The sequence below is a fragment of the Vitis riparia genome, chromosome 12 (assembly GCF_004353265.1).
Source record: "Vitis riparia cultivar Riparia Gloire de Montpellier isolate 1030 chromosome 12, EGFV_Vit.rip_1.0, whole genome shotgun sequence".
In the NCBI taxonomy this organism is placed as follows: domain Eukaryota; kingdom Viridiplantae; phylum Streptophyta; class Magnoliopsida; order Vitales; family Vitaceae; genus Vitis; species Vitis riparia.
In genome coordinates, this window is record NC_048442.1 from 2,732,972 (window position 1) to 2,747,798 (window position 14,827).

The following is a 14,827-nucleotide window of genomic DNA, read 5'->3' on the forward strand; positions in this document are numbered from 1 at the left end:
TTGTTACGGTCATGATTAGTTGAGACTGTTATAAGGATTCATTGGAGAGTGATTTTAATGAAAATATATTTAATTTGCAATATTTTTATTGATAGTACTTTTATTCAAAATGTTTTTCAGGAGAATTATTTGGTATTTATATTTTTTTAAATATATATATATATATTGATAGTTATTGAAATGATAGACATTCTCGAAATAAAGAAAGATAGAAAAAAAAAAAGGTTGATCAACCCACCTCAATGGAGACCTATTTGGGTGATTAGTCATTGAAACGATCAACATTGTTATTTTTTATTTTTTATTTATTTATTTTTTATTTATTTGTTTTTTTTAACATTGAAGTTTTGATATCTTCACGTGTATGATAAAGGGAAAACTATGATAAAAGTATCTTCATATATGTGACTATAAAATAATTTCTTCATTCTTAATCATAAGCAAACAAGTATTAAAGAAGCTTCATTTTTTTTTTCCATTATTTTATTTTATTGAAAAGTGAATATCTACACTATATGTCGTTGTATTTTATCACATGTACCAATAATTATATACTGAAAAAGATTGAATAAGATAACGGTATCTATATTGTATATTTTGTCGGAATTTGTTTCTTTATTTGAAAGTGAAAAAATGTTTAGGATGATTGAATTGACTCGTTAATGACACTTTAGAATATAGTATATTAGGGTTCAATCAAAATCCCGGGCCACATGAGACAAAACCTTTACTAGACAAAAGGTACATTGGTCAACTTTAATAGACCCCAATGAGTTTTTGTGTTGTTTCATGGGACGGTCACCTAACACAAATGCATGATTATAGAGCGGGAAAAAAGATGCTTCTACGTTTTATAACAATATTTTTAAAAGCTTTTGTTAAAACTAAACTTGCTAGAGTATGCAAGAAGTATCGATCGAAAAATTTGACCAATCATATCGTATCATATGTACATTTTGATGTTAATTTTTTATTTCCTTTGATTTTTACCTTACTCCAAATCATTTATGTCTTAAATTCATTCTGTGTACTTACTTTCATTTTTTGAACCTTTATTCCATTGTTTATGTCTTCATCTAATGATCTAAATTTTTTCTGCATTTTCAACGCTAGAGATTGGGAGTTCAATGGTTGTCTCTTTGGTACTTTAGTTTTTTCCACTAAGGAAAGTTTTTGTATTTTTTTTTTAAATCATTTTCAAAGGTTAAATTTTATTTAAAAATTTAGACATATGCACTATTTTTTCCATTTGTTCTAAAATATTTACATACAATAAAAAAACTTTTTAAATATTTTTCATCTTTTTAATTATTACTTAAAATAATTCAAAAAATAATTAATTTTACCATATGCATATCATTGAATAATTTTTTATATGCCATTTTTAGTTTTTGTATTTTTAAAACAAAAAAGAATATTAATCCTGATAACCCACCGAGTTTTTATGTTCTTAATATTTTGTAAAAAGTTAAATTCTTGTAAGCTTAATTTCCTTGGATTACTATATTGAACTTAATTAATTTGATCAAGTTTAATTCGATTAATTTAAACTTAATCTATGTTTAATTCGATCCATTCGAATTCAACTTGAGTTCAGAAACATGAGGTTGGTTGGACTTGGCTTAAGCATCTCGAGTTCCTGGTCAATTGGGTTGCGTTTAGGTTGATTATTTTTTAATTTAGATAGGGATCAACTTAGCAAAATTGTAGAATAGAGTAATTAAAGTAGATACTCCTACAAAGAATATACCCCTAATTTTACTTAAAATCACACTTAATGCCACTAAATATGCAAGTATGAGCTTTCTAATTGTGATGAAATGATCCACGGAGTAGGTTTACCAATTATTCATATGACAAAAATGTCCTTTAAACTAACTCAAAATTACATCCAATGCCATTGAATAATATACCTGGCAATTTGGAATTTCAAAACCACCGTACGTACGGTCATGTGCTCACGTGACCATAGCATTCAATTACAGTTGGCATTGGAATAAATTATTAAAATCAATTTCATTTGTGTTTAAATTTAATCTTTTAATTTTTCATTAGACAATATTACCCTTAAAATTATGTTTAAATATCAAATAAACTCTTCTATTTAAATTTTCCTTCTAGTTGATGAAAAAAAATGATATGACATATTATGTAAAATCTTAATTTATTTTTTATTTCCGTAAAATTTTTTATAAGAAAAATAATTTTGCCATATTTAATTATACCATAAAAGATAAAAAAAAATATTAAATATAATTAAAATTGGATAAAAATTTATGTACTTTTAAATTATTTAATCTTTATATAAAAAGTTAAATTTTATGAGAATAAAAAATAATTAATAAAATAATTTACTTAATATTTGATATTGATATTATTTAAGAAAAAAACAAAGTTTGGCACCAAATTAATTAAAGGACAACAAGATAACGATGATTATTATCGTAATTTATCCTTAATTACAGTAAGATGATTTGTGATTTGTAAAATATTTAAAAACACTTCTTTTTATTTGTAAATATTTTAATTTATTTTTAAATTATAAATATCCAAACATCAAGGGTTGTTTGGTAATTTTTTTTGAAAATAATTTAAAAAAATAGTTTTTGAAAGCTGTTTTATAATGTTTTATAAAATAAAAATATTTTTGAAAACTTAAAATGTTTTAAGCCTATTTGAAAATTTTTTAAATATTTTTTAAAAATAATTTTTATATTTTAAGTTTTATTTCTAATTATTTTACATATTTGTATAATAATTTTTGTAAATTAGTTCTTAAAAAATAAATGAAAACAAGCGAAAATAATAAAAAGATATTATTTGAAAACATTTGATTTTTTTATTTTTGAGAATAGAAAATAAAAAATAGTTGAAATTTTCAATAATTAATATTTTTTTAATTAAAAAAATATAAAAATATATATAAATGTCTATAATTGGAGGTATGACTCAAGCACATGACATATAAGTCAGCTACGTTGAGAGAGGGTGATATGGAGGTTGGGATGCTACTGAGGATGCTGAGTTGGAGAAACAGAGGGGCAATTTAGGTACAAAAAATGGAGTCGGTTCAGAGTGCACAAAAATGATAAAACTTTTCATATTAAAAGCTGATTGTCATATTTCCCATTGTTGGGTTTTGAAAATGCTATTATGTTGGGATGGGAAGCCCAAAGCACAACTTTCCCAATGAAAAAAAAAGAAAAAAGGAAAGAGAAGGAAAGCTAGGACCAAGGTTTGGGGTGAGTTTGGTGATAAAATGTTAGGCAAGACCCTTTGTCCATTCCATGAGGGTTAAGACTCTTTAAGCCCAGCATATAAATGCAAGTTGTGCATTTGCTATTAAGAGATAATAGCTTTTTTTGTGTTGTGGGGATGATGTTGAAGAAATTAAGACATGATATAGTTTCTTAAGAGCACAAAATTGATGGAGAAATGAGTGATTTTTCTTTCCTCCTTTGTGAGGATACTAGGTGATTGTTTTCACAAGTTTCCTCTTTGGTAGAATATTAATATTATTCATTTCTAAAATTGAAGAAATGTTTTTTTCTAAAAGAAAAAAGATGCATTTTCATAATAGACTAATAAGGTTAAGTTTCTATTTCTAAAAATTAGGTTTAAGGAAGCCAATAGTAGTATGGTGGGATAGGAAGTTTGGGTGGTATTAGTTAGGTGAGTTACCATATTAGTAGAAATTGAAAAGAAAAATAGAAATTGAAAGAAAAGTAATCGAGTTGATGATAGAATTATCTAGGGAAAGAGGGTTACCTATGTTGAGTTCTAATCATGGTAATTTTTTTAGATTATGGTGACAGAAAGAGTGATTAAAGAGCTTGCTAAAAATTGGAATTTGTTAAGATAAGGATAATGGTTATTAATTCAAAATATTGAAAATTATTCCTAAAAATATAGCTACATGGCTAGAGTCAGTTTGATAATTATCAAACAATTTCCTTAATTAAAACCATTTGAATTTTGAATTGCATATATTACAATTATTAGTGGGACATTCCGCTGTCAGTCTAGTTCTTATTTTACTAGGTGAATGACATGCATGGAAGGCCAAGGCTCAAACATGGGTCTTTCGTGTGCATGGAATGGCCTTTTGGCCAGTAAGCCAATTACAATTTTAATTGAAACATATATACTAGTACCTATCTAAAACTAAAACATTATATTTGTGAGTGTTTTAGATAAGTGGACGATTTTGAATAAAAATTCCTAAGTGTCTCCTAACTCCAGTCTTCTAAATCATTTTTTGAACTACTTAATGAAGATCAATGTATTAAAAATGCTTAAAGGCCAAGGTATAAGTGGACAATTAAAATTACATTTTCAACCAAACATATTAATGCGATGAAAATGCCTTCACAATCAACCAATTGTGTGGTTGGTTATTTCATACAAACTTTAAATTAGGCTTTCTACCAGGGGCTCTTAAAATTTGGCCCTGTAAGATCATATCTATTTAGCCTGAGAAGACAAAATTTGCAAGTCCATGGATTATTAATAAACAAAGGGCCATATAGAGCTGTAAGGTTCTTCGTGTATTGGCGCCATTCAAACGTGCATTTGAATATTGTAGGTTTAGTGATACTGAAACTCATTCTAAATCTCCACTCAAAATATTGGCCAGGCCACAAAACATGCCTTCTAAGATCATTGTCCAAAGACCAGCAATGAATTTTAACACTCTTTGGTTCGCGAAACTCATTGATAATTCTATATGTACGTTTCAGACTAATCTAATCGACGAATCCCTACTCTTTGTAGCCTTGTAGGGAGTTTGCGAAGAGCATTGGAATATGTGAGAGGGTCATCACAAATGATATGAGCAATACCTTGTCGGTCATGCTTGGATTGGATTTGCCACCCATGCTTAGATTTGATTAATTGTTTCTATGTAATTTTCTCTACAACACCCCTTTACTTATATAGCCCAAAGAAAGTTTACAACTCATATAACGCACTTGAATTTAAGATACTAAAACGTTATTTAGGGATTAATGTGAATCAAATGCAATGATAAATTAAAACATAGGGTTTAGTTTTACGTTTATGTTTATGTCTATGTTCATTCATTTAATTATTATGTGATTCTTCTTCATTTTTATCAAATTTATATTCATTAATTTCTATTTCGGTGTATGCCAATTATTGGCCCTATGCTAAGCATCAATTTGTTTTTATAATGCTATTTTGATTGATATTGTACAATTTATGAAAAAGTTTATATTTTTTATAATGATGAATATAAGATGAAAAATGAAGTCGGTTTAATGCTTTTGTCTTGATGTATATTTATTCCTACATGAATTACCATCGATAAGTAGTATACAAAATTAATTAATTAATCAAAATTCTAGTAATTTTGTGTTATTAGTGAAGTAATTCAGTAGAAATTAATACTACATTCTTTCAACTCTCCTCTCTCTCTCTCTCTCTCTCTCTCTCTCATAAACAAAAAGTTTTGCATTCGGTCAAATTCATAAACTAAATTTTTGAAAACAAATTATAAACCCGGATCATTTTATTTTCTCTCTCTTTCTCTCGTGGTCTCCGCCTCCTAGGGTTTCTTTCTTTCTCTCTCTAAAATCTCTTGCTCTCATTCTCCAGTCCTCTTCCCCACTCGCGCTCCCATTCTCTGCCGATGTTTCCCCATTTTGCTCTAATTTTACTGTAATTTCAGCTTAATGTGCTGGAAGTGGTGGAGATGATGTTCTTGATGTTGTTTTAGTGGTGGTGGTGATGTTCTGGAGATTTGATGGAGTATGCTTGAAATTGGGGTAATTTAATTATCGGCATTGATTTCTGTGATTTGAGCTTAATGTTGTTGTAGTGATGGGATGGTGTTATGTTTTGAAGGTTTTGGTTCTGGCTGTGAGAAATGTGTGAAATTGGGCTAATTTGGTTGTGAACCTTAGCTTCTCGGGATTTGTCTTGGATTTGCTTAATGCTGTATGAATGGTGGAGGTGATGTTGTTGTTGTAGTGTTTTAGAGATTTGATGAAAAACATGTGTGAAATTGGGATAATTTGATGCTCAATGTTGATTTTGGCTTGATTTTTCTTTAGTTTTAGTTTGTTCATGAATTGATGAACTAGAATTCCACTGTAGTTCGGTTGCCGAGAATTTTAAAATTAGGGTAATCTGATACTCAAAATTCATTTCTCCACCTAAGTTTTGGCTTGAATCAGTTTAGCTGGAATTTCACTTCAATTTATGATGTGAAAATGTGTTATTTTTTGGTAATTTCAGCTTAATCTTAATGACGTGGAAAATGTGTGACCTTTTGGTAATTTGATCCTCAAGATTCATTTCTGGGGTTTTGGCTTGAAACTATGAAGATAATACTGTTCATGATTTGTGATGTTTCGGAGCTTTGTTTTTATGAAAAAATGTGTGAAGTTGGGTTTATCTCATTCTCAACATTTGTTTCTCCAATTTCATCTTTCTGTTTATTAAGTGATCTATTCATGATTGTGATGTTTTGGTGGTTTGATTCTTTGATTTGGTCCATGAAAAAGGGGTCAATTGGGTCTCAACATTTGTGAATCCACCTAGATTTCAGTCTAAATTTTTATCAATTCCACTGTGATTGCAAATCAATTGTCATTAACTGATGAACCTAGTATTGTTCTTGTGATGTTCAGAGCTCTAATTTAGTCCACAAAAAATGTGTGAAGTGAAATTTGTTTCTCTACTTTCATTTCTCCTCTGAGGGTTTTAGCTTGTATTTGCATCAATTTTGCTGTCATTTCAGCTTGATTTTCATGACAGGATGAGGATAATACTTTTCAGGAATTTTTGCTGCTTTAGAATTTTGATTCAGTATGATGCATGAAAAATTTGTGAAATTGGGGTGATTTTAATGTGAATATGGATATTTTGAGGGAGCATAGCATTTGGATTTGGTGTGGTTCTGAGCTTTTCTCTTTCTCTCTCTAAAATTCTCTCTCCATATCACCTTTATTCTATATCTTCTCTAGTCACCCTCTGATTGTATCATATCTACTGTAGTTTCAGTTTAATTGTCGTGAACAGGTGAAGAGAATATTATTGAGGAATTATGCTGTTTTGGCACTTTCATTCAGTGCAATGTGTTTGTGTGTCAATTAGGGGTAATCTTGATTTAAAATTTGCATATTTTTTAGTGGGTGCAGAGTGATGCTAGAGTAATGGCAGTTAAGGTTTCAGCTGAGAAAGCTGCTGAAATTGCAATTGGGTCAATTGGACGGGGGTATGATATTTCGGATGATTTGCGGCTCAAGTATTGCAAGGGAGATTTGGTTGATTCGCGGTTGATTGAGATTGATGAGGAGTCAGTTCGTGAAATTGTGTTGCCTGGTGGGATTTCGATTCCAAATGCATCCAAATCAATAAAGTGTGACAAAGGGGAACGAACCCGGTTTCGGTCTGATGTTCTTTCTTTCCAACAGGTATTAATTTGCAGTTTTTTCTCATGATTGTCTCTTATTTGGGTTGATCGTGTCGCATAAATTATGGTTCTGTTGCTATCTTATATCAATGGTTTTGTGACTTGTCTGCTCTCCTTTCATACTACTATTCATGTTCGAAAATGTTTTTGAAACAAATGTTGATTCCAATGGTTAAATATCATCCTATCAGCCTATTTTGTGAACAACTGGTTGTAAATAGGACTCATCAGATGATGGGTTTTTACTTTTATTTTGTTGTTGCCATGTCTCGGTTGCAAAATTTGCTGGAGAGGACCCAAACTCAGTGAGTTAGAATTTAACTGTTTAATGAATAGGTACAGCTTTATCATATTCTCTCATGTTTAGAAGGTTTGAATTGGAATAATTGTCACCCAAAAAAACTTCATTATAACCGGCATCATCTCTCATGACAAATACTTATTTTCTGTGTCTCTCTATATGTGGTACTGTACCATCATTGATTACTTTGAGTATGATTGCACTATCATTGATCACTTTTAGTATAATGAGTAATTAACTGATATAGTATTTCTAGTACTGGATCTCCAATGAGGTCAGATTGCATACTGCTTAATCTATTGTGCCAGTCTTTTTTTGTTTTACAGTTAATTCTAGGACAATGTTGATGCTGTAGCATATTAAATTCCTCTTTCATTGATTTTGGGTGCATTGATATTTCTTTACTTTGCTCCAGATGTCAGAGCAATTCAACCAGGAGATATCCTTGACTGGTAAAATTCCATCAGGCCTCTTCAATGCCATGTTTGAATTTTCAGGCTGTTGGCAGAAAGATGCAGCTAAGACAAAAACTCTAGCTTTTGATGGGGTATTCATCACACTCTACACTGTTGCACTAGAGAAATCACAGATGGTACTCCGTGAACATGTTAAGAACGCTGTTCCATCATCATGGGATCCTGCTGCCTTGGCAAGGTAGAGCTTGAATCTTCCAAAAAAAGAGTATTTTCTATGGCATGATAAAAGTCTGGACATATTATGTGCAAAGCTAAGTTTCAAAAGCTTCTATTTTTGTTAGGATTCTAGTTATGTATATAATAATTCCTTGGTCTCAAGGAGGTTTCTTGTTTTTAGCTTCTTATTATTTATTTGTTTTGCTTTATTTAATACGGCAATCAAGTCTTCTATAATACTTGTTATCTAGTTTTGATACTTAATGCATCTGATAAGACTCTCAAGACATGTAAATTTGGCACATATTGTCAGCATAACTTCTAGGGTTTTTTTTTTTAATTAATTAATTTATTTTTATCTAGTAGAATCGAATGCCAAACCCCTTGAAAGGTGTGAATTTCCACATTAGAATATATATATATATATATGAATTCCTCAAGAAAAATTCCATTTTAAACTTATCTTGACAAGAAAGGCACAATCTTAGGTATTCTACTTTCTCAGCACCATCTATCCTAAGTCCAATGGGGCCTGTATGTTAACTCATAAACCTTGTCTCTGTAGTACCCTGAGCATTATTGATAATGAATAGAATGAGGGAGGGGTCAAATTATGCATTCTAGGATATTATCTCTCTCTTCTTCACCTATGTTTGGTGTTGGTATACCATGCTCAAGCTTGAGAACCATAATGAATTTTTGAGATGATTTTCTCTGTAATTCCAGGTTTATTGAAACATTTGGCACCCATATTATAGTTGGTGTGAAGATGGGCGGGAAGGATGTAATATATGTTAGACAGCAGCATGCTTCGCCTCTTCAACCTGCTGATGTACAGAAAAGGGTAAAGGAGATGGCAGATAAGAGGTTTGTAGATGCAAGTGGGCAATATGGCATGAATTCTGGACATGTTTATCAGGATGACAAGGTTTGTGAAATTTTCTTCTGTGCTAGACTACGTAAACCTACAATGGAATTTTAAGCATATGAGTTGATGATATATCTGATGCTTGTCTTTTGTGGACTTAAGCAATTGCTCTTATATTAGAAAGGTTCTTTCTGAGTTTCAGATTGGTCAAAAGTTATAATCCAGAAGACATGGGAGAATCACTTCCAGAATAACCTGTGAGCTGACTTATATAAACCGACCCTCCCTCCCTCTCCACCTGTTCTACCCCACAACCCACATCCAACAGAAAAAAAAAAACAAAACAAAAGAATTGTAAAAATCTAATGGGGCTTTAAAGTTGGAAACAGGAGAATGAGGCTCTAGAAAGAAGAGTAGTTTCATTTTTTGTTGTGTGATGTTTTTAACCCAACTGCTAGCTTTGAGAAGAGATGACTAGTTGGTTGATATCCTGTCATCCAAGAGTTTCTTAGACCCTGGTTTGGGGGGCCATGTTCACTGAATTGAACTGAAGATGTTTTTTCACTTTGATGAGGTTGGTTTGCTGGGTATGAGTGGCAGTAGCCTGTCTTTCAGGTGTTGGAGACTTGCTGATTATTATCACTTTTCCCATCACTTCTAGGCCTTTCATTCATTATATTCATAAGAAAAGGAAAGCTATGTATCAAATTTGTTTCCAAAAGAGGAAAGCTTCTTTGGTCATGAGATGGCTCTAATATGTTTGTTCTGGTGCATTTGGATAGAGCATAACTGCCAAATCTTTAATGGTGAAGAGCTGTCAGATCAGAGGTTAAAAAACTTCATTAGAGCCCTCTTGAAATAGATAAATGCTTTGCTAGATTTGGGAATTTTGTCAATGCTTGATTTGTTAAATAGTCTTAGCTGTCAGGTAGGTGTGGTTTTTTTGGTTGTTTTTTCTGTTACCTGTTGGTTTTTCATTGTTTGTTTTTTTGAGTATACTTCCTGCATACATAGGCTTGACGTTCTTTTAATATATTTGCTTTGTTCGCTTATAAAAAAAATAAAAAAAATAAAAAATAAATAAATTGAAGGTCTTCCCACTATGATAAAGGATTACAAGTGATGTTTGAATAATAGAAGTGATTTTCTAAATTTCACTATGCTTTTACTCCCTAATAAGCAGGGTGTTTAGACTATGCATAATTTGAGTTCACAGCTCTGATAAAAAAATTTCCCCCTCATATTCATTATGTTAATTTGAATTACTGCAAAACATGAAAATTTGATATCTTAACAACGCATGCTGCCTCTTAACTAGGCAACTTTTTTAGATTTTTAACTAATGTTTGATTGGGATTGCATTGTTTTTGCCCAGCCTGCCTGCAAGTAATGACATAATTGATCATCATTTTATGACTACATGTCTATGGTGTTGATTTCTGGTTGTTCAGCTCAAGTAAGTTGCCAAAGTAGTCATTACCTACTTTTTCTATTTTAATCAACTTCATAGAGGTGATCAGTCTTATACTTAATTTTTGTGAAGGATTAAGGATATCATATGATATGATCTTTTCATGTGTACAAACTTCAAAATAAAGTGTTTCTTTGGTCCAGATCTTGTCTACATATTTTTCTTTGGTTTAGAATTACTACAGTAGTGGACTTCGCAGTCATGGTTTGTTGTTTAAAGTTGGTAAGGGAAGGTCTTTTTGTTTCATCTGCCAATTGTGAGCCACCTGGAAAGAAACCTAGCTGTATCTTATCTAATCATTTTTATTTCAGTTTGAAATCAGGGAGCAGCGGCTGAGGTTTGCAGATACCAGTCCGTCAAGTTCTTATTCACATAAGGATGTATGTGTTATCATATTATTTTCTTGAAGTCCTCTGGAAACGTGTTTTAGGAAATCTAGAATTGATATTACCTCCTATTAAAAATTTTCTTTTTGTCATTTAATTAATTTAAATGCAGGATATTGTGAGCATTTGCAAAAGGAGAGGTGGAAGTGATAACAAGAACCTATCTCATAATGAGTGGTTGCAAACTGTTCAGTCTGCACCTGATGTGATATCAATGTCCTTTATCCCAATTACCTCTTTGTTGAATGGAGTCCAAGGGAGTGGATTCTTGAGCCATGCCATAAATCTCTATTTACGATGTGAGCAATATCCTTTGGTTGGTTGGTTTATTTGTTGGATTTTATCTATTATCATATTATATAAATAAAAGTATCTATTCATCCATATTGTTCTTCAAGCAAAATTTTTTTCTATGGTTTGACTAGTGGCACCTCAATAATATTAGATCTGGCAAAAAGGGTGGGTGAACTGGCTGTATGCATGCAAGAGGAGGTCTTATGCAATCTGATTTCCATTGGGCAAAATAAAATAGGGTTATGTTATGAATGTAGGTAAATGCTTAGAACAAGATATAAGACATGTGAAGTGTATTTAGGATGTGGAGTTATGGAAATACAGCTCTTTTAAATGACATAGAACAAGATCTAAGACATGCTATGTTATAGACGTAGGATCACTAGTGTGTATGCAACCACCTTTTTTCGGTTCCTTTAATAACCAAAGTTTGGATATGAAGTTCTGGTTTGAAAGGGAAGGATCATTCATTACAAGAGAAAAAAGAAATAACACTAGAAGAACGAAATATATTGATTTTATGAAAAACTAAAAATCCAAAATCTTTGTTGAAGAAAAAAAATGAAAAACTAGACACCCAAAAGCTGAGGAATCTTAAGGGGCATGTAGCCCACTGCAAACAGTTCCATTTAAAAGACCAAATCTCCAGTCTTTTAATTCTTGCTTTTATCATTTGCACCTTTGATCACATTGGAATATTATGAGTGACCTCGTACTCATTTTTCTCTCCAATAATCACATTATAGTTATCACCTTCCAAGTCACTCAAGTTCCTCTATTCTCTGCCAAGCTTAACAGCAGAAGGGGAGGAAGCAACTTTTGCTCGAGATTGAATCTTTCAAGTTGTGATGTTATAGTTAGAATATGAGAACTATGTGTGGTTAAAATTTTGGAGTGGTTCCTTTGGCTTCAAAACATGAGATTTGTGGCTTTGGTGCAATTTCACAATATAAGTGTAGAAAAACAATTCAAAAGAATCTGGGCAGCTTTCACATTCTTTTGCTTATTGCTGCTGAATCGGTCAAAATCATTTGAACTAACCATCTGTAACATTTTCATTGTCCTTGCAGATAAACCACCCATTGAAGAACTACGCCAGTTTTTGGAATTTCAACTGCCAAGGCAGTGGGCACCAGTGTTCAGTGAACTTCCTCTTGGTCCACAAAGGAGGCAACAAAACAGTGCATTTTTGCAGTTCAGTTTCATGGGTCCCAAGCTTTATGTGAATACCAATCCGGTAAACCTTCTTTTTTCAGATATTCTTGTCATATTCTTATCAAAAAGAGATTAATCCTGCTATTTTATTCCCTAGTGTTTGGGCTCAGAAGTGTGCTTCTTCTTTATCCATTGATTCAGATTTTGCATCCTTGAGCTAGACTAAAATATGGCCTACCTGACTTTACAATTTGACCTTAACAAATAAGTTGCATATAATGAGACTGAGTAGCCATGCCATCAAGAAAAGTCATTCTTCTGGGTTTCTGGAGAATTAGTTTCAGGAGATTGTTACAGAAAACTTATGTTACCCATGTTGTTCCTAATTTGAGAAATTGGGAGTTCCGAGTACCAATTACGGCCCTAAAAAACTGAGACTTTGTTTAATCAGTTGATCACTCTCTTTACAGGTTGATGTGGGTAAGCGGCCAGTGACAGGCCTCAGGCTCTATCTAGAAGGTAAAAGAAGCAACCGATTAGCGATCCACTTGCAGCACCTCTCTTCCCTCCCAAAAATCTTCCAACTCGAAGATGATCCTAGTGCCAACTTCCGTCATGAGAACTACGACCACAAGTACTACGAGAAAGTTCAATGGAAGAACTTTTCACATGTATGCACTGCTCCTGTTCAGGCTGACGATGACTTTTCTATAGTAACTGGAGCCCAACTACAAGTTGGGGGTTACGGTTTTAAAAAGGTCCTCTTCCTACGACTCCGCTTCTCAACTGTTTCAGGAGCCATGCTGGTAAAGGCTCCAGAGTGGGATGGATCACCGGGCTTGGCTCAGAAGTCTGGACTCATATCCACTCTAATCAGCCATCCCTTCACAACAGTTCAAAAGCCGCCTCCACGGCCTGCTGATGTGAACATAAACTCTGCCGTCTACCCAGGGGGCCCACCAGTGCCCGTCCAAGCACCGAGGCTTCTGAAGTTTGTCGATGCAACAGAGATGACAAGAGGGCCACAGGAAACTCCTGGCTACTGGGTTGTTTCTGGAGCAAGACTTATGCTCGAAAAGGGCAGGATCTCACTCAAGGTTAAATTTTCTTTACTAACTGTAATCTTATCTGATGAAGAAGCACCCGAGGAACCCTAGCAGAGTGTACTATCTTCCCTTTTAAACGGAAAATGAGTTTTACGTTGAGGCATGGGTGACAAGCATCGAAACTGAAAGCAGCATACGGGTGAAGGGGGAGCTTACAAGGTGGGGAAGATGAGGGAGAGAGCTTGGAAGCGAGTTGGAATTTATTCTGTTGGTTGTGTCAACAGTTTTCATTGTCCTTCATCAGTGTTGGTGGTTTGTGTTTGTAACCTTGTGTTTCCGTTGTAGATTCTTCGCACTGCTGCCTGTGATTGGGTTACAAGGCATTTTTACACCTTTCTGCATTTCTCTCCGGTTTACACAATTGCAGTAATCCCTGGACTCCCCGAAACTACGATTCGTTGTACCCAGCAGTCCTACCTCTATCCAACCCAACAGGTATGTAAATTGGTCCATGATCACAATGTTGTTTTCGTTTCATTACTAATAAGATTGATAGGAAAGCCTGCTCATTTTTTTTCCTGGGAACTCTGGATTATGCAATAGCACAAAATTCCCAGATCTCTGGAAACAAAATTTTAGGGTTTTAGGAAACTTGGCTTGTACTTACCATCATCTGGGGCATGATTTTGTTTGTTTGTTTGTTTGAACCTTTTATTCTTTTAGGACAACCAACCCTACAGGAGAGGCCTTTAGGGGTAGTTCTGATTCTGGAAAAGCCCAATTGCAGATAAGTCAACTGAAGCTCAAGGATGTTTACTATCCTAACTGTCTATGTAGCATACATCCATTGATGTTGTGAAAAGGTTTTAAGGCTGGTTTGATTCGATTCAATTTTTATTAGTAAGGGATAAAAGAAACTAAAAGTTGAACCAAGTCTGTCTCATTCGTACTAGGCAAGTTTCCGACTATGAAAAAAAGTTTGGCGTGTCCCTGGAATGTTCTTATTTTCGTGTTTTCACATTGGTTTTTGGGAAAACCCTATGAAGTTGTTTGTTTCCTGTGTTTTTTTGTATTGTTAACTAAGCAAAAAATCCACCAGAAAAAAAGATGGAATAATTTTGAAAAAGAAAAACGCACATCCAAACACACACCGACAACAAATCCTCAAACCTTTAAGCTTTGCATAATACAAAAAAATTGAACCAAACCCTGAATTCATATAAGCTCACCATCCTT

The 14,827-nt window shown here is 33.0% G+C and overlaps 1 protein-coding gene across 6 annotated transcripts; it reads left to right on the forward strand.

Moving 5' to 3' along the window:
• The first annotated feature begins 5,555 nt into the window (after positions 1–5,555).
• On the forward strand, positions 5,556–14,482 carry LOC117926884 (MACPF domain-containing protein At4g24290). 6 transcript variants are annotated; one of them, XR_004653245.1, is made up of 9 exons: positions 5,557–5,786; positions 7,155–7,439; positions 8,155–8,393; positions 9,098–9,299; positions 11,022–11,090; positions 11,209–11,395; positions 12,461–12,627; positions 13,016–14,086; positions 14,315–14,482. XR_004653245.1 is itself a non-coding variant. In XM_034846183.1 (8 exons), exons 2-8 carry the CDS (start codon positions 7,179–7,181, stop codon positions 13,700–13,702), a joined length of 1,812 nt encoding a protein of 603 aa, XP_034702074.1. In that variant the 5' UTR covers positions 5,556–5,813; positions 7,155–7,178; the 3' UTR covers positions 13,703–14,482. The 6 variants fall into 6 exon arrangements, 5 of the variants coding, with proteins under 5 accessions (XP_034702074.1, XP_034702072.1, XP_034702071.1 ...); XM_034846183.1 differs by having other exon boundaries at positions 5,556–5,813; positions 13,016–14,482; XM_034846181.1 differs by having other exon boundaries at positions 5,556–5,786; positions 7,164–7,439; positions 13,016–14,482.
• The last annotated feature ends 345 nt before the right edge of the window (positions 14,483–14,827 follow it).